Here is a 23908-nt window from a genome sequence, read left to right as displayed (position 1 = left end):
CGACGGAGAGCGCGAGCTCCTTTCCACGAGCTCGGTGACGAAGATCAACCCGTCGCTCAATGTGAATAGCGAGTTCAATCAAGGAATCCACGCTGGAAGGAACCTCCCGGGAGAGAATCTCATCCTTTACCTCTGCGCGGAGACCCTCCAGAAAACGAGCGAGCAAAGCCGGCTCGTTCCAGCCACTGGAGGCAGCAAGAGTGCGAAACTCAATAGAGTAGTCTGTTATGGATCGATTACCTTGACATAGGGAAGACAGGGCCCTGGAAGCCTCCTCCCCAAAAACAGATCGATCAAAAACCCGTATCATCTCCTCCTTAAAGTCCTGATACTGGTTAGTACACTCAGCCCTTGCCTCCCAGATTGCCGTGCCCCACTCACGAGCCCGTCCAATAAGGAGAGATATGACGTAGGCGACACGAGCAGTGCTCCTGGAGAAAGTGTAGGGCTGGAGAGAAAACACAATATCACACTGGGTGAGGAACGAGCGGCATTCAGTGGGCTCCCCAGAGTAACACGGCGGGTTATTGATTCTGGGCTCCGGAGATTTGAAAGCCCTGGAAGTGGCCGGTGGATCGAGGCGGAGATGGTGAACCTGTTCTGTGAGGTTGGAGACTTGGGTGGCCAGGGTCTCAACGGCATGTCGAGCAGCAGACAATTCCTGCTCGTGTCTGCCTAGCATCGCTCCCTGGATCCCGACGGCTGAGTGGAGAGGATCCGAAGTCGCTGGGTCCATTCTTGGTCGGATTCTTCTGTTACGGTGCGTGAATGAGGACCCAAAAGCGAATTAACTTAAACAGAGCTTCTTTAATTACCAAACATAGGTAGGCTCAGACGGACCGGCAGATTCCGACAGGACAAGACAAGGTTACAGCAAACATGACGACAGTCTGGTTCAGGCATGAAACACAACAAACAAGAATCCGACAAGGACAGGAGCAGAAACAGAGAGAGATATAGGGACCTAATCAGAGGGAAAAAGGGAACAGGTGGGAAAAGGGGTGACGAGGTGGTTAGGAGGAGACAAGGCACAGCTGGGGGAAAGAGGGGGAGAAAAGGTAACCTAACAACGACCAGCAGAGGGAGACAGGGTGAAGGGAAAGGACAGAGACAAGACACAACATGACAGTACATGACATGCCCTCCCTAGGAGGGTGCATCCCGTCATGCCACGCTGTACGAGTGAGTGGGTTGAGTCCCTGACGGGGTCTTTCCTGTCCAGTTTTGCGCCCTCTGGGACTCCTGTGGCGGGGGAGATCTTCGTGGACTATACTGCCCTACCATCACACAGGACACCAGATAAGACAGGATAATTACACCAGATAGGACAGACTGACCCTGACCCGGCACATAGACTATTACAGAATAGATACTGGAGACTGAGACAGGGGAGGGTCGTGGTTACCCCCCCACACCACCAAAGGGATATCAACAGACCACTAACTTACTACCCTGAGACAAAGCAGAGTATACTGCCCTACCAAGCAAAAAGGCAGTACCTGCTCATAGCGTGGAACAGCTTTGATTCACCTTGGTTTCACAGTACCTGTATGCTGTTACTGCTAATATGACCCCCATTTTCTACAAAACACAATACAACAGAGGAAGGATACTTGTCCACATGATGAAGCATGTATTTAATGTAGCAAAAAATTACATTAACTAATTTTCAACCAAATGAGCAGTTACTGCCTTTTTGCTTGTTAGGCATTCTATGTCTCCCCTCCCGGAGGACCTGGGCCCATGCCTCAGAACTACCGGGCCTGACGATTCCTGCTGCTGGTCATCTATGAACATTTGAACATCTTGAAGAACGATCTGGCCTTCATGACCATGTTCTGTTATAATCTTCACCCGGCACAGCCAGAAGAAGACTGGCCACCCCTCAGAGCCTGGTTCCTCTCTAGGTTTCTACCCAGGTTCCTGCCTTTCTAGGGAGTTTTTCCTGTTTGTGGTTTTAGGCTGGGTTTTCTGTAGAAGCACTCTGCTGATGTAAAAAGGGCTTTATAAAAAACATTGTATTGATTGTGAGTGTGTGTGTGTGTGTGTGTACCTCCAGAGTGTGTATGCCAGCAGGGCCAGAGTCCCCAGGTAACAGGGGAGGAAGAGGAGGGAGATGAAGAGGGTCTGCATCTGACCCACCCTACTCCAGGAGCTGGGAGGATGGCAGCTCCTTATACTGGTCTAGGAGAGAGGTAGGGAGGGAGGAGGGGGGGTGGAGAGAGGGGGGAGAGAGGTAGGGAGGGAGAGAGGAGGAGGGAGAGAGGTAGGGAGGGAGGGGGGAGAAAGAGAGGTAGGGAGGGAGAAAGAGAGATGGGGGAGCAAGGGGGAGAGAGGAGGAGAAAGAGAGGGAGGGAGGGAGGGAGGGAGGAGGGGGGAGAAAGAGAGGGAGGGAGGGAGGGAGGGAGGAGGGGGGAGAACGAGAGGGAGGGAGGGAGGGAGGAGGGGGGAGAACGAGAGGGAGGGAGGGAGGGAGGAGGGGGGAGAAAGAGAGGGAGGGAGGGAGGGAGGAGGGGGGAGAAAGAGAGGGAGGGAGGGAGTCTGAGTCTACATCTCAAATGGAACCCTAGTATTACAACGGAACCCTAGTATTAGAATGGAACCCTAGTATCACAATGGAACCCTAGTATCACAATGGAACCCTAGTATTACAACGGCACCCTAGTATTACAATGGAACCCTAGTATTAGAATGGAACCCTAGTATTACAACGGAACCCTAGTATTAGAATGGAACCCTAGTATTACAATGGAACCCTAGTATTAGAATGGAACCCTAGTATCACAATGGAACCCTAGTATTACAATGGAACCCTAGTATTACAATGGAACCCTAGTATTACAATGGAACCCTAGTGTTTTCTCCAGGGCTCTACCTTCTTTAGGTGGAAGATTAGGAAGAGTTTGATGAGCTGAACGACAGGGAGGAGAGGAGAGAAGTACACCCCTATCCTGGAGAGGGAGAGAGACAGAGAGAGACAGACGGACAGGCAGACAGACAGGCAGACAGACCGACAGGCAGACAGACCGACAGGCAGACAGACAGACCGGCAGACAGACAGACAGGCAGGCAGAGCAACATTAAGACAGTCTCAAGCTAATGATACACTAGCATTTTCTTTTGCCAATATTGACAAGCAATGTTGCCAGCATGGGGAATTTTTATCAGCTGCGCCACCTAGTGTGCAATTTTAGGACTACTCCAACCAGAGCTCAGATATTGGTCATGTGATCAGTCTGCTATTCTAATATATTTTGAAAAAATTGTTGTTTTTTTGCTGTAGAGAAAAAATGTACATCCATTTTGCTGTGAAATGTTTGCCATTCACACCTCATATGTTGCCTCACTATAATATTGTATCATGATACGTTAATGCATACATACTGTGTTCAGTTTGTCATGTTTAACTGACGGAAATGGTGGGCATGCTAATCGATTATATAGATATAGGTTACTAGAGAGGCAGAGAGGGTATATATATATATATAGGTTACTAGAGAGGCAGAGTGGGTAGGACTATAGGTTACTGTACCAGGCCAGGGTCTGAGCGTTGATCAGATCTAGAACGTTCCTGGCCACGTCAAACTCTGCCGGCTTCACAACACACCTGGTGGCAATCACACTAAAGACAACAACAGGTGTGCTTGAGTCCATGTTGGAGTTAAATACTAAACTATCTATATAAGTGTATTTTTGTGAATATACTAAACATGGAATAACCACAGATAGATGGGCAAACTTGTAGAGGAGAGGATAGACACTGAGTGGACAAAACATTAGGAACACCGGCTCTTTCCATGACACAGACTGACCAGGTGTTATACATGACATAGACTGACCAGGTGAATCCAGGTGAAAGCTATGATCCCTTATTGATGTCACTTGTTAAATCCACTTCAATCAGTGTAGATGAAGGGGAGGAGACCTGGTTAAAGAAGGATTTTTAAAACCTTGAGACAATAGAGACATGGATTGTGTATGTGTGCCATTCAGAGGGTGAATGGTAGTAGGTGCCAGGCGCACCAGTTTGTGTCAAGAACTGCAACGCTGCTGGGTTTTTCACGCTCAACAGTTTCCCGTGAGTATCAAGAATGGTCCACCACCTAAAGGACATCCAGCCAACTGGACACAACTGTGGGAAGTATTGGAGTCAACATGGCCCAGCATCCCTGTGGAACGCTTTCAACACCTTGTAGAGTCAACATGGGCCAGCATCCCTGTGGAACGCTTTCAACACCTTGTAGAGTCAACATGGGCCAGCATCCCTGTGGAACGCTTTCAACACCTTGTAGAGTCAACATGGGCCAGCATCCCTGTGGAACCCTTTCAACACCTTGTAGAGTCAACATGGGCCAGCATCCCTGTGGAACGCTTTCAACACCTTGTAGAGTCAACATGGGCCAGCATCCCTGTGGAACTCTTTCAACACCTTGTAGAGTCAACATGGGCCAGCATCCCTGTGGAACACTTTCAACACCTTGTAGAGTTAACATGGGCCAGCATCTCTGTGGAACACTTTCAAAACCTTGTAGAGTCAACATGGGCCAGCATCCCTGTGGAACGCTTTCAACACCTTGTAGAGTCAACATGGGCCAGCATCCCTGTGGAACCCTTTCAACACCTTGTAGAGTCAACATGGGCCAGCATCCCTGTGGAACGCTTTCAACACCTTGTAGAGTCAACATGGGCCAGCATCTCTGTGGAACATTTTCAACATCTTGTAGAGTTAACATGGGCCAGCATCTCTGTGGAACATTTTCAACATCTTGTAGAGTTAACATGGGCCAGCATCTCTGTGGAACATTTTCAACATATTGTAGAGTTAACATGGTCCAGCATCTCTGTGGAACCCTTTCAACACCTTGTAGAGTCAACATGGGCCAGCATCCCTGTGGAACGCTTTCAACACCTTGTAGAGTCAACATGGGCCAGCATCCCTGTGGAACGCTTTCAACACCTTGTAGAGTCAACATGGGCCAGCATCCCTGTGGAACGCTTTCAACACCTTGTAGAGTCAACATGGGCGAGCATCCCTGTGGAACGCTTTCAACACCTTGTAGAGTCAACATGGGCCAGCATCCCTGTGGAACACTTTCAACACCTTGTAGAGTCAACATGGGCCAGCATCCCTGTGGAACGCTTTCAACACCTTGTAGAGTCAACATGGGCCAGCATCCCTGTGGAACGCTTTCAACACCTTGTAGAGTCAACATGGGCCAGCATCCCTGTGGAACGCTTTCAACACCTTGTAGAGTCAACATGGGCCAGCATCCCTGTGGAACGCTGTCAACACCTTGTAGAGTCAACATGGGCCAGCATCCCTGTGGAACGCTGTCAACACCTTGTAGAGTCAACATGGGCCAGCATCCCTGTGGAACGCTTTCAACACCTTGTAGAGTCAACATGGGCCAGCATCCCTGTGGAACGCTTTCAACACCTTGTAGAGTCAACATGGGCCAGCATCCCTGTGGAACGCTTTCAACACCTTGTAGAGTCAACATGGGCCAGCATCCCTGTGGAACCCTTTCAACACCTTGTAGAGTCAACATGGGCCAGCATCCCTGTGGAACGCTTTCAACACCTTGTAGAGTCAACATGGGCCAGCATCCCTGTGGAACCCTTTCAACACCTTGTAGAGTCAACATGGGCCAGCATCCCTGTGGAACGCTTTCAACACCTTGTAGAGTCAACATGGGCCAGCATCCCTGTGGAACCCTTTCAACACCTTGTAGAGTCAACATGGGCCAGCATCCCTGTGGAACACTTTCAACACCTTGTAGAGTTAACATGGGCCAGCATCTATGTGGAACACTTTCAACACCTTGTAGAGTCAACATGGGCCAGCATCCCTGTGGAACGCTTTCAACACCTTGTAGAGTCAACATGGGCCAGCATCCCTGTGGAACGCTTTCAACACCTTGTAGAGTCAACATGGGCCAGCATCCCTGTGGAACTCTTTCAACACCTTGTAGAGTCAACATGGGCCAGCATCCCTGTGGAACGCTTTCAACACCTTGTAGAGTCAACATGGGCCAGCATCCCTGTGGAACTCTTTCAACACCTTGTAGAGTCAACATGGGCCAGCATCCCTGTGGAACGCTTTCAACACCTTGTGGAGTCAACATGGTCCAGCATCCCTGTGGAACTCTTTCAACACCTTGTAGAGTCAACATGGGCCAGCATCCCTGTGGAACCCTTTCAACACCTTGTAGAGTCAACATGGCCCAGCATCCCTGTGGAACGCTTTCAACACCTTGTAGAGTCAACATGGCCCAGCATCCCTGTGGAACACGTTCAACACCTTGTAGAGTTCAAACCCCAACAAATTGAGACTGTTCTTAGAGCAAAAGAGGGTGCGACTCAATATCAGGAAGGTGTTCCTAATGTTTTGTACACTCAGTGTATACAGTACTATACTAGTTACAACATTGATGTGTACCACAGTTGGTTTTTAATTGCCCTTTAAAAACTACTACTACCAGTCTGACTGTCGTAGTCATCAATTAACAATCATCCACATTAGCAAACGTATTTCAAACTTCACATTTCTCTAGTATAGGCTACTTATCGTAATGAACAATATCAGCAAAATGACTGTGGTTAAGTGGTCGCTGTTGATCATCCCAGCTCCAATATAAGTACTGTACTTGTAGAGGTATTCTCCACAGTATAGTAATATAGTATATAGTATAGTATAGTAAAGACAGCTGTACTTGTAGAGGTATTCTCCACAGTCTAGTATAGTATAGTATGGACAGCTGTACTTGTAGAGGTATTCTCCACAGTCTAGTATAGTATAGTATGGACAGCTGTACTTGTAGAGGTATTCTCCACAGTATAGTATAGTATAGTATGGACAGCTGTACTTGTAGAGGTATTCTCCACAGTATAGTATAGTATAGTATGGACAGCTGTACTTGTAGAGGTATTCTCCACAGTATAGTATAGTATAGTATGGGCAGCTGTACTTGTAGAGGTATTCTCCACAGTATAGTATAGTATAGTATAGTATATAGTATAGTATGGACAGCTGTACTTGTAGAGGTATTCTCCACAGTATAGTATAGTATAGTATGGACAGCTGTACTTGTAGAGATATTCTCCACAGTCTAGTAATATAGTATAGTATAGTAAAGACAGCTGTACTTGTAGAGGTATTCTCCACAGTATAGTAATATAGTATAGTATAGTAATATAGTATACTATAGTAATATAGTATAGTATAGTAAAGACAGCTGTACTTGTAGAGGTATTCTCCACAGTATAGTAATGTAGTATAGTATAGTAAAGACAACTGTACTTGTAGAGGTATTCTCCACAGTATAGTAGTATAGTATAGTAATATAGTATACTATAGTAATATAGTATAGTATAGTAAAGACAGCTGTACTTGTAGAGGTATTCTCCACAGAATAGTAATGTAGTATAGTATAGTAATATAGTATAGTATAGTATAGTAAAGACAGCTGTACTTGTAGAGGTATTCTCCACAGTATAGTAATATAGTATAGTATAGTAATATAGTATAGTATAGTATAGTAAATACAGCTGTACTTGTAGAGGTATTCTCCACAGTATAGTAATATAGTATAGTATAGTAATATAGTATAGTATAGTAAAGACAGCTGTACTTGTAGAGGTATTCTCTACAGTATAGTAATATAGCATAGTATAGTAATATAGTATAGTATAGTATAGTAAAGACAGCTGTACTTGTAGAGGTATTCTCCACAGTATAGTAATATAGTATAGTATAGTAATATAGTATAGTATAGTAAAGACAGCTGTACTTGTAGAGGTATTCTCTACAGTCTAGTATAGTATAGTAATATAGTATAGTATAGTAATATAGTATAGTATAGTAATATAGTATAGTAAAGACAGCTGTACTTGTAGAGGTATTCTCCACAGTATAGTAATATAGTATAGTATAGTAATATAGTATAGTATAGTATAGTAAAGACAGCTGTACTTGTAGAGGTATTCTCCACAGTCTAGTAATATAGTATAGTATAGTATAGTAAAGACAGCTGTACTTGTAGAGGTATTCTCCACAATATAGTAATATAGTATAATATAGTAAAGACAGCTGTACTTGTAGAGGTATTCTCCACAGTATAGTAATATAGTATAGTAATATAGTATAGTATAGTAATATAGTATAGTATAGTAAAGACAGCTGTACTTGTAGAGGTATTCTCCACAGAAGGATCCCAGCAGACAGAAGATGAAGTCCACTATGACCAGCCGGTACACATCCTGACCAACATACGACTCCCAGCACTGTAGGACAGACAGACACACAGACACACACCCTGGTCTAAAGTAGTGCACTATACAGGGAATAGGGCTCTGGTCTAAAGTAGTGCACTATACAGGGAATAGGGCCCTGGTCTAAAGTAGTGCACTACACAGGAAATAGGGCTCTGTTCTAAAGTAGTGTACTATACAGGGAATAGGGCTCTGGTCTAAAGTAGTGTACTATACAGGAAATAGGGCTCTGGTCTAAAGTAGTGCACTATACAGGGAATAGTGCTCTGGTCTATAGTAGTGTACTATACAGGGAATAGGGTGCCGTATGTGACTCAGGCAATATGTGTGTATTAGTTCTTACCGGGACGTTGCCGGGGACCAGCGCTAACCAGTAGTAACACAACACGGCTAGGATAGACACCTTCAGCATCGCATTCCTGCAGTCACAGAGTAGAGACAATAACATGTTACCTACTACTGAGGGTCTGGGGTGTTACAGTCACAGAGACAATAACATGTTACCTACTACTGAGGGTCTGGGGTGTTACAGTCACAGAGACAATAACATGTTACCTACTACTGAGGGTCTGGGGTGTTACAGTCAGAGTAGAGACAATAACATGTTACCTACTACTGAGGGTCTGGGGTGTTACAGTCACAGAGACAATAACATGTTACCTACTACTGAGGGTCTGGGGGTGTTACAGTCACAGAGACAATAACATGTTACCTACTACTGAGGGTCTGGGGTGTTACAGTCACAGAGACAATAACATGTTACCTACTACTGAGGGTCTGGGGTGTTACAGTCAGAGTAGAGACAATAACATGTTACCTACTACTGAGGGTCTGGGGTGTTACAGTCACAGAGACAATAACATGTTACCTACTACTGAGGGTCTGGGGTGTTACAGTCACAGAGACAATAACATGTTACCTACTACTGAGGGTCTGGGGTGTTACAGTCACAGAGTAGAGACAATAACATGTTACCTACTACTGAGGGTCTGGGGTGTTACAGTCAGAGTGGAGACAATAACATGTTACCTACTACTGAGGGTCTGGGGTGTTACAGTCACAGAGTAGAGACAATAACATGTTACCTACTACTGAGGGTCTGGGGTGTTACAGTCACAGAGACAATAACATGTTACCTACTACTGAGGGTCTGGGGTGTTACAGTCACAGAGACAATAACATGTTACCTACTACTGAGGGTCTGGGGTGTTACAGTCACAGAGTAGAGACAATAACATGTTACCTACTACTGAGGGTCTGGGGTGTTACAGTCAGAGTAGAGACAATAACATGTTACCTACTACTGAGGGTCTGGGGTGTTACAGTCAGAGTAGAGACAATAACATGTTACCTACTACTGAGGGTCTGGGGTGTTAAAGTCACAGAGACAATAACATGTTACCTACTACTGAGGGTCTGGGGTGTTACAGAGACAATAACATGTTACCTACTACTGAGGGTCTGGGGTGTTACAGAGACAATAACATGTTACCTACTACTGAGGGTCTGGGGTGTTACAGTCAGAGTAGAGACAATAACATGTTACCTACTACTGAGGGTCTGGGGTGTTACAGTCAGAGTAGAGACAATAACATGTTACCTACTACTGAGGGTCTGGGGTGTTAAAGTCACAGAGACAATAACATGTTACCTACTACTGAGGGTCTGGGGTGTTACAGAGACAATAACATGTTACCTACTACTGAGGGTCTGGGGTGTTACAGAGACAATAACATGTTACCTACTACTGAGGGTATGGGGTGTTACAGAGACAATAACATGTTACCTACTACTGAGGGTCTGGGGTGTTACAGTCACAGAGACAATAACATGTTACCTACTACTGAGGGTCTGGGGTGTTACAGTCACAGAGACAATAACATGTTACCTACTACTGATGGTCTGGGGTGTTACAGTCACAGAGACAACAACATGTTACCTACTACTGAGGGTCTGGGGTGTTACAGTCACAGAGACAATAACATGTTACCTACTACTGAGGGTCTGGGGTGTTACAGTCAGAGTAGAGACAATAACATGTTATCTACTACTGAGGGTCTGGGGTGTTACAGTCACAGAGACAATAACATGTTACCTACTACTGAGGGTCTGGGGTGTTACAGTCACAGAGTAGAGGCAATAACATGTTACCTACTACTGAGGGTCTGGGGTGTTACAGTCACAGAGACAATAACATGTTACCTACTACTGAGGGTCTGGGGTGTTACAGTCACAGAGTAGAGACAATAACATGTTACCTACTACTGAGGGTCTGGGGTGTTACAGTCAGAGTAGAGACAATAACATGTTACCTACTACTGAGGGTCTGGGGTGTTACAGTCAGAGTAGAGACAATAACATGTTACCTACTACTGAGGGTCTGGGGTGTTACAGTCACAGAGACAATAACATGTTACCTACTACTGAGGGTCTGGGGTGTTACAGTCAGAGTGGAGACAATAACATGTTACCTACTACTGAGGGTCTGGGGTGTTACAGTCACAGAGACAATAACATGTTACCTACTACTGAGGGTCTGGGGTGTTACAGTCACAGAGACAATAACATGTTACCTACTACTGAGGGTCTGGGGTGTTACAGTCAGAGTGGAGACAATAACATGTTACCTACTACTGAGGGTCTGGGGTGTTACAGTCACAGAGACAATAACATGTTACCTACTACTGAGGGTCTGGGGTGTTACAGTCAGAGTAGAGACAATAACATGTTACCTACTACTGAGGGTCTGGGGTGTTACAGTCACAGAGACAATAACATGTTACCTACTACTGAGGGTCTGGGGTGTTACAGTCAGAGTAGAGACAATAACATGGTACCTACTACTGAGGGTCTGGGGTGTTACAGTCACAGAGACAATAACATGTTACCTACTACTGAGGGTCTGGGGTGTTACAGTCACAGAGACAATAACATGTTACCTACTACTGAGGGTCTGGGGTGTTACAGTCACAGAGTAGAGACAATAACATGTTACCTACTACTGAGGGTCTGGGGTGTTACAGTCAGAGTAGAGACAATAACATGTTACCTACTACTGAGGGTCTGGGGTGTTACAGTCACAGAGACAATAACATGTTACCTACTACTGAGGGTCTGGGGTGTTACAGTCACAGAGACAATAACATGTTACCTACTACTGAGGGTCTGGGGTGTTACAGTCACAGAGACAATAACATGTTACCTACTACTGAGGGTCTGGGGTGTTACAGTCAGAGTGGAGACAATAACATGTTACCTACTACTGAGGGTCTGGGGTGTTACAGTCACAGAGTAGAGACAATAACATGTTACCTACTACTGAGGGTCTGGATTGTTACAGTCAGAGTAGAGACAATAACATGTTACCTACTACTGAGGGTCTGGGGTGTTACAGTCAGAGTAGAGACAATAACATGTTACCTACTACTGAGGGTCTGGGGTGTTACAGTCACAGAGACAATAACATGTTAACTACTACTGAGGGTCTGGGGTGTTACAGTCACAGAGTAGAGACAATAACATGTTACCTACTACTGAGGGTCTGGGGTGTTACAGTCAGAGTAGAGACAATAACATGTTACCTACTACTGAGGGTCTGGGGTGTTACAGTCAGAGTGGAGACAATAACATGTTACCTACTACTGAGGGTCTGGGGTGTTACAGTCACAGAGACAATAACATGTTACCTACTACTGAGGGTCTGGGGTGTTACAGTCACAGAGACAATAACATGTTACCTACTACTGAGGGTCTGGGGTGTTACAGTCAGAGTGGAGACAATAACATGTTACCTACTACTGAGGGTCTGGGGTGTTACAGTCAGAGTAGAGACAATAACATGTTACCTACTACTGAGGGTCTGGGGTGTTAAAGTCACAGAGACAATAACATGTTACCTACTACTGAGGGTCTGGGGTGTTACAGTCACAGAGTAGAGACAATAACATGTTACCTACTACTGAGGGTCTGGGGTGTTACAGTCACAGAGACAATAACATGTTACCTACTACTGAGGGTCTGGGGGTGTTACAGTCACAGAGACAATAACATGTTACCTACTACTGAGGGTCTGGGGTGTTACAGTCACAGAGACAATAACATGTTACCTACTACTGAGGGTCTGGGGTGTTACAGTCACAGAGACAATAACATGTTACCTACTACTGAGGGTCTGGGGTGTTACAGTCACAGAGACAATAACATGTTACCTACTACTGAGGGTCTGGGGTGTTACAGTCAGAGTAGAGACAATAACATGTTACCTACTACTGAGGGTCTGGGGTGTTACAGTCACAGAGACAATAACATGTTACCTACTACTGTGGGTCTGGGGTGTTACAGTCACAGAGACAATAACATGTTACCTACTACTGAGGGTCTGGGGTGTTACAGTCAGAGTAGAGACAATAACATGTTACCTACTACTGTGTACTGTGTGTGCGTGGGTGTGTGTGTACTGTGTGTGTGTGTGTGTGTGTGTGTACTGTGTGTGTGTGTACTGTTTGTGCGTGGGTGGGTGTATACTGTTTGTGGGTGTGTGTGTGTGTACTGTTTGTGTGTGTGTGTGTGTACTGTTTGTGCGTGGGTGTGTGTGTGTGTGTGTACTGTGTGCGTGGGTGTGTGTGTGTACTGTGTGTGTGTACTGTGTGTGTGTACTGCGTGCGTTACCTGAGCACCGTGACGTAGACGCGTGTACGTGGGCTATCGTAGCGCTCCAGTCTGTGTGTGTGTGTGTAGAGTAGTGATATGAAGGTGTTGAGGACACACACTGCTACAGGCAGCAGCAGAGACCAGGCCTCCGTCAGGACATCCTCTGGACTGGGGGACGTTACCACACACTGGAGAAACACACACACACATCACATGGACCCACACACACACACACACACACACACACACACACACACACACACACACACACACATATTTACAGAGGTAGTTCCAGGTGACAGTACAACACATTAAACTGTGTGTGTGTGGTGTGTGTTTGTGCTACCGACCTGCAGGTTGTGCTGACAGAGGTAGTAGACAGCCACACAGGCCCCAGTAGCCAGACAGACAGACAGAAGCCAGACAGCCAGACGGACCAGACAGGCCCTCATCTTGTCTGACACAGACAGCTCTCTCTCCACTCTGCTCTCCCTTAGAGACTCCTAGACAAACACAGCTATTAAGATGGGTACGTGTGTGTGTGTGTGTGTGTGTTTCATTCTGTCTGTTCCCCCAGCCCCCCACAAGGATGCCTTTTGCATGCGATAGCCTACTCAACCAAGCTACAAGGTCAGAGTTAGAGGTCTCAATACAAATCAACAGTTAGAGGTCTCAATACAAATCAACAGTTAGAGGTCTCAATACAAATCAACAGTTAGAGGTCTCAATACAAATCAACAGTTAGAGGTCTCAATACAAATCAACAGTTAGAGGTCTCAATATAAATCAACAGTTAGAGGTCTCAATACAAATCAACAGTTAGAGGTCTCAATACAAATCAACAGTTAGAGGTCTCAATACAAATCAACAGAGTTAGAGGTCTCAATACAAATCAACAGTTAGAGGTCTCAATACAAATCAACAGAGTTAGAGGTCTCAATACAAATCAACAGTTAGAGGTCTCAATACAAATCAACAGTTAGAGGTCTCAATACAAATCAACAGTTAGAGGTCTCAATACAAATCAACAGAGTTAGAGGTCTCAATACAAATCAACAGTTAGAGGTCTCAATACAAATCAACAGAGTTGTTTCTGTGTGTACCTTCAGTAATACTAGCAGATTGTTTCTGTGTGAACCTTCAGTAATACTAGCAGATTGTTTCTGTGTGAACCTTCAGTAATACTAGCAGGTTGTTTCTGTGTGTGAACCTTCAGTAATACTAGCAGGTTGTTTCTGTGTGTGAACCTTCAGTAATACTAGCAGGTTGTTTCTGTGTGTGAACCTTCAGTAATACTAGCAGGTTGTTTCTGTGTGTGAACCTTCAGTAATACTAGCAGGTTGTTTCTGTGTGTGAACCTTCAGTAATACTAGCAGGTTGTTTCTGTGTGTGAACCTTCAGTAATACTAGCAGGTTGTTTATGTGTGTGAACCTTCAGTAATACTAGCAGGTTGTTTCTGTGTGTGAACCTTCAGTAATACTAGCAGGTTGTTTCTGTGTGTGAACCTTCAGTAATACTAGCAGGTTGTTTCTGTGTGTGAACCTTCAGTAATACTAGCAGGTTGTTTCTGTGTGTGAACCTTCAGTAATACTAGCAGGTTGTTTATGTGTGAACCTTCAGTAATACTAGCAGGTTGTTTATGTGTGAACCTTCAGTAATACTAGCAGATTGTTTCTGTGTGTGAACCTTCAGTAATACTAGCAGATTGTTTCTGTGTGAACCTTCAGTAATACTAGCAGATTGTTTCTGTGTGTGAACCTTCAGTAATACTAGCAGGTTGTTTCTGTGTGTGAACCTTCAGTAATACTAGCAGGTTGTTTCTGTGTGTGAACCTTCAGTAATACTAGCAGGTTGTTTCTGTGTGTGAACCTTCAGTAATACTAGCAGGTTGTTTATGTGTGTGAACCTTCAGTAATACTAGCAGGTTGTTTCTGTGTGTGAACCTTCAGTAATACTAGCAGGTTGTTTCTGTGTGTGAACCTTCAGTAATACTAGCAGGTTGTTTCTGTGTGTGAACCTTCAGTAATACTAGCAGGTTGTTTCTGTGTGTGAACCTTCAGTAATACTAGCAGGTTGTTTATGTGTGTGAACCTTCAGTAATACTAGCAGGTTGTTTCTGTGTGTGAACCTTCAGTAATACTAGCAGGTTGTTTCTGTGTGTGAACCTTCAGTAATACTAGCAGGTTGTTTATGTGTGTGAACCTTCAGTAATACTAGCAGGTTGTTTCTGTGTGTACCTTCAGTAATACTAGCAGGTTGTTTATGTGTGTGAACCTTCAGTAATACTAGCAGGTTGTTTCTGTGTGTACCTTCAGTAATACTAGCAGATTGTTTATGTGTGTACCTTCAGTAATACTAGCAGGTTGTTTATGTGTATGTGTGTGTGTGTGTGTGTGTGTGAGTACCTTTAGATGTACTAGCAGGTTGGTCCTGTGTGTGTGTATGTCCGCGTGGTGCAGCAGAGAGAAGTCCCAGCTACACAACAGTCTCCAGTAGTCATCTCCTCTTCCAGACAGAGAGCCAGGTCTCTGAGCCGCTACACCTGACGCCACAACACCAGTCTGGAGACACCCTGCCATGCTGCTCAACACACACACACACAGACTGTTCCTCCATAATATCTGTCATGCTGACTGATCCTCCATATTATCTGGCATGCTGACTGTTCCTCCATATTATCTGGCATGCTGACTGTTCCTCCATAATATCTGGCATGCTGACTGACTGTTCCTCCATATTATCTGGCATGCTGAGTGTTCCTCCATAATATCTGGCATGCTGACTGACTGTTCCTCCATATTATCTGGCATGCTGACTGTTCCTCCATAATATCTGGCATGCTGACTGACTGTTCCTCCATATTATCTGGCTTGCTGACTGTTCCTCTATATTATCTGGCATGCTGACTGTTCCTCTATAATATCTGGCATGCTGACTGTTCCTCTATAATATCTGGCATGCTGACTGTTCCTCCATATTATCTGTCATGCTGACTGTTCCTCCATATTATCTGGCATGCTGACTGTTCCTCCATAATATCTGGCATGCTGACTGTTCCTCCATAATATCTGGCATGCTGACTGACTGTTCCTCTATAATATCTGGCATGCTGACTGACTGTTCCTCTATAATATCTGGCATGCTGACTGACTGTTCCTCTATAATATCTGGCATGCTGACTGACTGTTCCTCTATAATATCTGGCATGCTGACTGACTGTTCCTCTATAATATCTGGCATGCTGACTGTTCCTCCATATTATCAGTCATTTGTGTCAGTCATACATGTTGAATGTCCTTCCCTACAAGCTGAAAGTCAGTTGTTTATTTGTTTACTGTGTAGATGCTAGGGACGGTAGAGAAAGCGAGACACCCACACTCTTTTTTCTGACCGGGGCGGAGCCACTCCGGTCTACTTATTGGCCCCGCCCCACGGAGGGGTGCCTCAGGGCCGGACATCTCACTGGGGAAAAAAATCTGCTGCTGCCTTGACAGGAACTAATGGGGATCCATAATAAACCCCAGGAAGGGTAGCTGCTGCCTTGGCAGGAACTAATGGGGATCCATAATAAACCCCAGGAAGGGTAGCTGCTGCCTTGGCAGGAACTAATGGGGATCCATAATAAACCCCAGGAAGAGTAGCTGCTGCCTTGGCAGGAACTAATGGGGATCCATAATAAACCCCAGGAAGGGTAGCTGCTGCCTTGGCAGGAACTAATGGGGATCCATAATAAACCCCAGGAAGGGTAGCTGCTGCCTTGGCAGGAACTAATGGGGATCCATAATAAACCCCAGGAAGGGTAGCTGCTGCCTTGGCAGGAACTAATGGGGATCCATAATAAACCCCAGGAAGGGTAGCTGCTGCCTTGGCAGGAACTAATGGGGATCCATAATAAACCCCAGGAAGGGTAGCTGCTGCCTTGGCAGGAACTAATGGGGATCCATAATAAACCCCAGGAAGAGTAGCTGCTGCCTTGGCAGGAACTAATGGGGATCCATAATAAACCCCAGGAAGGGTAGCTGCTGCCTTGGCAGGAACTAATGGGGATCCATAATAAACCCCAGGAAGGGTAGCTGCTGCCTTGGCAGGAACTAATGGGGATCCATAATAAACCCCAGGAAGAGTAGCTGCTGCCTTGGCAGGAACTAATGGGGAACCATAATAAACCCCAGGAAGTGTAGCTGCTGCCTTGGCAGGAACTAATAGGGATCCAAAATAAAACCCCAGGAAGAGTAGCCTGGCTCCACAGAGCAGCATGTAGGAGGTAAACAAACAAACAAACAAACAAACAAACAAACAAACAAACAAACAAACCAACCAACCAACCAACCAACCAACCAACCAACCAACCAACCAACCAACCAACCAACCAACCAACCAACCAACCAACCAACCAACCAACCAACCAACCAACCAACCAACCAACCAACCAACCAACCAACCAACCAACCAACCAACCAACCAACCAACCAACCAACCAACCAACCAACCAACCAACCAACCAACCAACCAACCAACCAACCAACCAACCAACCAACCAACCAACCAACCAACCAACCAACCAACCAACCAACCAGACAGTATTACCTGTATATGACTGAGGCTCCACAGAGCAGCATGTAGGAGGTAAATCAGACAGACAGACAGACAGTATTACCTGTATGTGACTGAGGCTCCACAGAGCAGCATGTAGGAGGTGATGGTAAAGAGGTAAGCTAGCTGGATGTTATAACTAGACTGGCCTCCACTCAGCACACTGTTACTCCTGTAGACACCATAGTACAGCATGGACACATTGAACCACCCCTACACACACACACACACACACACACACACACACACACACACGCAGGGAGAGAGAGACAGGGAGAGAGGTATGGAGAGACAGAGACAGTGAGAGGCAGGGAGAGAGATAGACAGGGAGAGAGGCAGGGAGAGAGAGACAGGGAGAGAGGTATGGAGAGGCAGACAAAAAGACAGAGAAGCAGGGAGAGAGGAAGGGAGAGAAACAGGGAGAGAGAAACAGGGAGAGAGGCAGGGGGAGAGAGAGAGAGAGACAGACAGGCAGACAGATGACACTTTAGACTTAGTTACTGCATCTTTAAAACAGAGTGTGTATTTGTGTGTGTCTGTGTATCCTATATGTATGTATGGATGTGTCCGTGTCAGTGTGTCCACTCACCACTCCAGTGAGGAGCTCCAGTCCCCTGAACCCGGCAGTTGCCCCGGCGCCCTGAGTGTCGGTGCCAAGCAGCGCCCATGGCAACGTGATGAAGGAGAGGTTGAGGAGGGAAGAGAGGAGGTTGAAGAGGAGCAGCCATCTTAGAAACAGGAAGTAGCAGAGGACAGCAGAACCAAACCTTCCACTGATCTCCCTCAGAGAACCGCGCCACAGAGAGAGAGACTGTCTGAAAAACACCACACTGCTGCACCTACGAACAGACTGAGAGACAGAGACATCTAGTGACTACTACAGGATATGGGTTCTGACCAGTGTCCTCTCTAACATGTCTATCTAGTGACTACTACAGGATATGGGTTCTGACCAGTGTCCTCTCTAACATGTCTATCTAGTGACTACTACAGGACATGGGTTCTCTGACTACTACAGGACATGAGTTCTGACCAGTGTCCTCTCTAACATGTCTATCTAGTGACTACTACAGGATATGGGTTCTGACCAGTGTCCTCTCTAACATGTCTATCTAGTGACTACTGCAGGATATGGGTTCTGACCAGTGTCCTCTCTAACATGTCTATCTAGTGACTACTACGGGATATGGGTTCTGACCAGTGTCCTCTCTAACATGTCTATCTAGTGACTACTACAGGATATGGGTTCTGACCAGTGTCCTATCTAACATGTCTATCTAGTGACTACTACAGGATATGGGTTCTGACCAGTGTCCTCTCTAACATGTCTATCTAGTGACTACTACAGGATATGGGTTCTGACCAGTGTCCTCTCTAACATGTCTATCTAGTGACTACTGCAGGATATGGGTTCTGACCAGTGTCCTCTCTAACATGTCTATCTAGTGACTACTACGGGATATGGGTTCTGACCAGTGTCCTCTCTAACATGTCTATCTAGTGACTACTACAGGATATGGGTTCTGACCAGTGTCCTATCTAACATGTCTATCTAGTGACTACTACAGGATATGGGTTCTGACCAGTGTCCTCTCTAACATGTCTATCTAGTGACTACTACAGGACATGGGTTCTCTGACTACTACAGGACATGAGTTCTGACCAGTGTCCTCTCTAACATGTCTATCTAGTGACTACTACAGGATATGGGTTCTGACCAGTGTCCTCTCTAACATGTCTATCTAGTGACTACTGCAGGATATGGGTTCTGACCAGTGTCCTCTCTAACATGTCTATCTAGTGACTACTACGGGATATGGGTTCTGACCAGTGTCCTCTCTAACATGTCTATCTAGTGACTACTACAGGATATGGGTTCTGACCAGTGTCCTCTCTAACATGTCTATCTAGTGACTACTACAGGATATGGGTTCTGACCAGTGTCCTCTCTAACATGTCTATCTAGTGACTACTACAGGACATGGGTTCTCTGACTACTACAGGACATGAGTTCTGACCAGTGTCCTCTCTAACATGTCTATCTAGTGACTACTACGGGATATGGGTTCTGACCAGTGTCCTCTCTAACATGTCTATCTAGTGACTACTGCAGGATATGGGTTCTGACCAGTGTCCTTTCTAACATGTCTATCTAGTGACTACTACGGGATATGGGTTCTGACCAGTGTCCTCTCTAACATGTCTATCTAGTGACTACTACAGGATATGGGTTCTGACCAGTGTCCTCTCTAACATGTCTATCTAGTGACTACTACAGGACATGGGTTCTGACCAGTGAGATCTGCTCCCAACAGTCAGTGCAGCTTGTTCTCTCTAGACTCCTCCTGGAGAACTTCTCTGCTAAGACACGGCACCTGGAAACACACCGTAGTGATGAGACAGTTGACCCATAACCTTCAGTCCCCGCAGTTATATCTGCAGGGCGGGTGGGTTTAGGGTAATTAAATATTGCGTTCATATCGGGCAGGTGGGTGGCGGGCGGGTTGAATTAAGAGAAACCAATAGGTCTACCTTTACATGTTTTTTTATAAATGTATCATTCTTGTGCAATTTACAGTGAGCTCCAAAGGCATCGGGCCACATTGTTTTGTTGTTCTGGCTCTGTACTCCAGCACTTTGAAATGATACAATGATTATGAGGTTAAAGTGCAGACTGTCAGCTTACATTTGAGGGTATTTTCATCCATATTGGGTGAACCGTTTAGATATTACAGCACTTCTTGTACATAGTCCTCCCATTTTAGGGGACCAAAAGTATTGGGGCAAATTCACTTATATGTGTCTTAAAGTAGTTTAAAGTTGAGTATTTAGCCCCATATTTCTAGCACGCAATGACTACATCAAGCTTGTGGTCCTACAGTTGACAGAGCATGTCAGAGAAAAAAACAAGCCATGTTGTGGTAGAAGGAATTGTCCGTAGAGCTCCAAGACAGGATTGTGTCGAGGCACAGATCTGGGGAAGGGTACCAAAACATTTCTGCAGCATTAAAGGTCCCCAAGAACACAGTGGCCTCCATCATTCGTAAATTGAATACGTTTGGAATCACCAAGACTCTTCCTAGAGCTGGCCGCCAGGCCAAACCGAGGAATCAGGGGAGAAGGGCCTTGGTCAGGGAGGTGACCAAGAACCCAATGATCACTCTGTCAGAGCTCCAGAGTTCCTCTGTGGAGATGGGAGAACCTTCTAGAAGGACAACCATCTCTGCAGCACTCCACCAATCAGGCTATTATGGTAGAGCGGCCAGACGGAAGCCACTCCTCAGTAAAAGGCACATGACAGCCCGCTTGGAGTTTGCCAAAAAAGCACCTGAAGGACTCTCAGACCGTGAGAAACAAGATTCCCTGGTCTGATGAAACTAAGATTGAACTCTTTGGCCTGAATGCCAAGCTTTACGTCTGGAAGGAAACCTGGCACCATCTGTACGGTGAAGCATGGTGGTGGCAGCATCATGCTGTGGGGATGTTTTTCAGCGGCAGGAACTGGGACACTAGTCAGGATCGAGGGAAAGATGAATGGAGCTCCAGAGTGTTCAGGACTTCAGACTGGGGCAAAAGGCCAAGACAACGCAGGAGTGGCTTCGTGACAAGTCTCAAAATGTCCTTGAGTGGCCCAGCCAGAGCCCGGACTTGAACCCGATTGAACATCTCTGGAGAGACCTGAAAATAGATGTGCAGCAACAGTCCACATTCAACCTGACAGAGCTTGAGAGAATCTGCCAAGAAGAATGAGATAAACTCCCCAAATACAGGTGTGCCAAGCTTGTAGCGTCATACCCAAGAAGACTCGAGGCTGTAATCGCTGCCAAACGTGCTTCAACAAAGTACTGAGTAAAGGGTCTGAATACTTATGTAAATGTATTCTTTTAGTTTTAGATTTTTTTTATTTTAAATAATGGCTTTGTCATTATGGAGTATTGTGTGTAGATTGATGAGGAAAGACAACGATTTAATCCATTTTAGAAAATGGAAAATGTGGAAAAAGGGGGAAGGGGTCTGAATACGTTCTGAATGTTCTGTATAGACTGCGCTGCGTAAGCCTGAGCTTTAGGGCCTAACTGTACGTGTAACGGATGTGAAGCGGCTAGCTTAGTTAGCGGTGGTATAGCGTTTCAATCGGTGACGTCACTTGCTCTGAGACCTTGGACTAGTAACCGAAAGGTTGCGAGTTCAAATCCCCGAGCTGACAAGGTACAAAATCTGTCGTTCTGAACAGGCAGTTAACCCACTGTTAGGGCGTCATTGAAAATAAGAATTTGTTCTTAACTGACTTGCCTAGTTAAATAAATAAAATAAAAAATAACATATTGGTTTGTCTCTGTGGAAAGTAGTTGAATGCGTCATAATGTGTGTTTACCTGATGTTTCTGCGCTCCCCCAGACTTACAGGAAGGCCTCGTACAGCTTTGACTCTGTCTCTGGACGGCATGGTAACCAGCTCTCTCACCAACTCCACGGTGTCTGCTCAACAGGAGAGCGATAGGGCAGAGTAAGGTTATGTCCCAAATGCAACCCATTTCCTTGTCAGGATTTTTTTTCTGTATATGAAATTCTAGGGCGGGCTGCCAGAGTGTTGTTTTTTCTGCATATGAAATTCTAGGGCGGGCTGCCAGAGTGTTGTTTTTTCTGTATATGAAATTCTAGGGCGGGCGGCCAGAGTGTTGTTTTTTCTGCATATGAAATTCTAGGGCGGGCTGCCAGAGTGTTGTTTTTTCTGCATATGAAATTCTAGGGCGGGCTGCCAGAGTGTTTTTTTTCTGTATATGAAATTCTAGGGCGGGCTGCCAAAGTGTTTTTTTTTCATGCAGCCTAAGGCCGTACAGTGTCAAATAAAACTCTAGGGGAAAAACGAATTCAGTGTAAACCTAAACAACTAACACCATGTAGAAAGTATGGAGAAAAGTATGCCCCATTTTGGGACTGTATCATATGACTGGAGCAAGAACGGCTTTGTGCAGAACAAGACGTTGTTTTTCAATAGAGGAGGAACGGCTCATAACGCTCTGGTCAAAAGAAGTGCCTTCAGAAAGTATTCAAACCCCTCGACTTATTCCACGTTCTGTTGAGATTGCTGCCTGAATCGATTAAATATATGTATTTCCATCTACACATAATGACAAAATGAAAACATGTTTTTAGATTTTTTTTGGTGCAAAATTTATTGAAAATGAAATACAGAAATATCAGCTTTCTGATCACTGAAACTGTACACAGCCCATCTGTAAACAACACACCCAACTACCTCATCCCCATATTGTTATTTATGCTCTTGCTCTTTTTGCACCCCAGTTTCTCTACTTGCACATCATCATCTGCACATCTATCACTCCAGAGTTAGTGCTAAATTGTAATTATTTTGCCTCTATGGCCTATTTATTGCCTTACCTCCCTACTCTTCTACATTTGAACACACTGTACATATATTTTTTCTATTGTGTTATTGACTGTACGTTTGTTGATGTGTAAATCTGTGTTGTTGTTCTTGTCGCACTGCTTTGCTTTATCTTGGCCAGGTCGCAGTTGTAAATGAGAACTTGTTCTCAACTGGCATACCTGGTTAAATAAAGGGGAAATAAAAAATAAATACAAATTGGATTTTGCCTTTGCCTAGCTCCATTCCGTTTCTTTTTATCCTAAAAACTCCCTAATTCTTGCCCGATGACAAGCATACCCATAACATGATGCAGCCACCACCACGCTTGAAAATATGGTACTCAGTGATGTATTGTGTTGGATTTGCCCCAAAGATAACACAATTCAGGACATAAAGTGAATTTCTTTGCCACATTTTTGCAGTTTTACTTTAGTGCTTTATTGCAAACAGGATTTATGTTTTGGAATATTTCTTTTCTGTACAGGCTTTCTTCTTTTACTCTGTAATTTAGGTGTTGGTTACAGAGATGAGGTAGTCAATCTAGAATCATGTTAAACACTATTATTACACACAGTGAGTCCATGCAACTTATTATGTGACTTGTTAAAGCACAGTTTTACTCCTGAACTTATGTAGGCTTGCCATAACAAATACTTACTGAAGACATTTAAGCTTTTCATTAAAAAAACAACAACAACAAAAAACACAATTCCACTTTGACATTATGGGGTATTGTGTATAGGCCAGTAACACAACAAAATGTGGAAAAAGTCAAGGGGTGTGAATACTTTCACTGTAGTGTCATTGGTGATGCACAATAACATGGTACTGACCATTCTCTACTCACACACACACACACACGCACGCACGCACGCCCACACACTCAGTGACATGGTACTGACCGTTCTCCATCTGCTCCTTGGCCTCCTCCTCTGACAGCCCCAGTCTCCCTACAGCTGTACCCTGTAGAGGGAGCGGACTCTGCCTGCGACAACCACGCAC

The 23908-nt window shown here is 45.1% G+C and overlaps 1 protein-coding gene across 1 annotated transcript; it reads right to left on the bottom strand.

Annotated features, from left to right (window-relative positions):
* Positions 1 to 1562: 1562 nt before the first annotated feature.
* LOC110516823 (transmembrane channel-like protein 5) lies at positions 1563 to 22026 on the bottom strand. The gene is made up of 13 exons (XM_036939798.1): positions 21891 to 22026; positions 19809 to 19890; positions 18105 to 18365; positions 17580 to 17728; positions 15328 to 15502; positions 13272 to 13424; positions 12940 to 13109; positions 8615 to 8690; positions 8186 to 8283; positions 3533 to 3622; positions 2876 to 2951; positions 2054 to 2184; positions 1563 to 1581 (listed from the first exon to the last, which is right to left on the bottom strand). The coding sequence occupies exons 1-13, from the start codon at positions 21959 to 21961 to the stop codon at positions 1563 to 1565; spliced, it is 1551 nt and encodes a 516-aa protein (XP_036795693.1). The 5' UTR covers positions 21962 to 22026.
* Positions 22027 to 23908: the final 1882 nt, after the last annotated feature.

The sequence above is a fragment of the Oncorhynchus mykiss genome, chromosome 13 (genome assembly GCF_013265735.2).
Source record: "Oncorhynchus mykiss isolate Arlee chromosome 13, USDA_OmykA_1.1, whole genome shotgun sequence".
NCBI lineage: Eukaryota > Metazoa > Chordata > Actinopteri > Salmoniformes > Salmonidae > Oncorhynchus > Oncorhynchus mykiss.
Note: the sequence above shows the minus strand (reverse complement) of the source record. Positions and strands in the feature narration are given on the sequence as shown.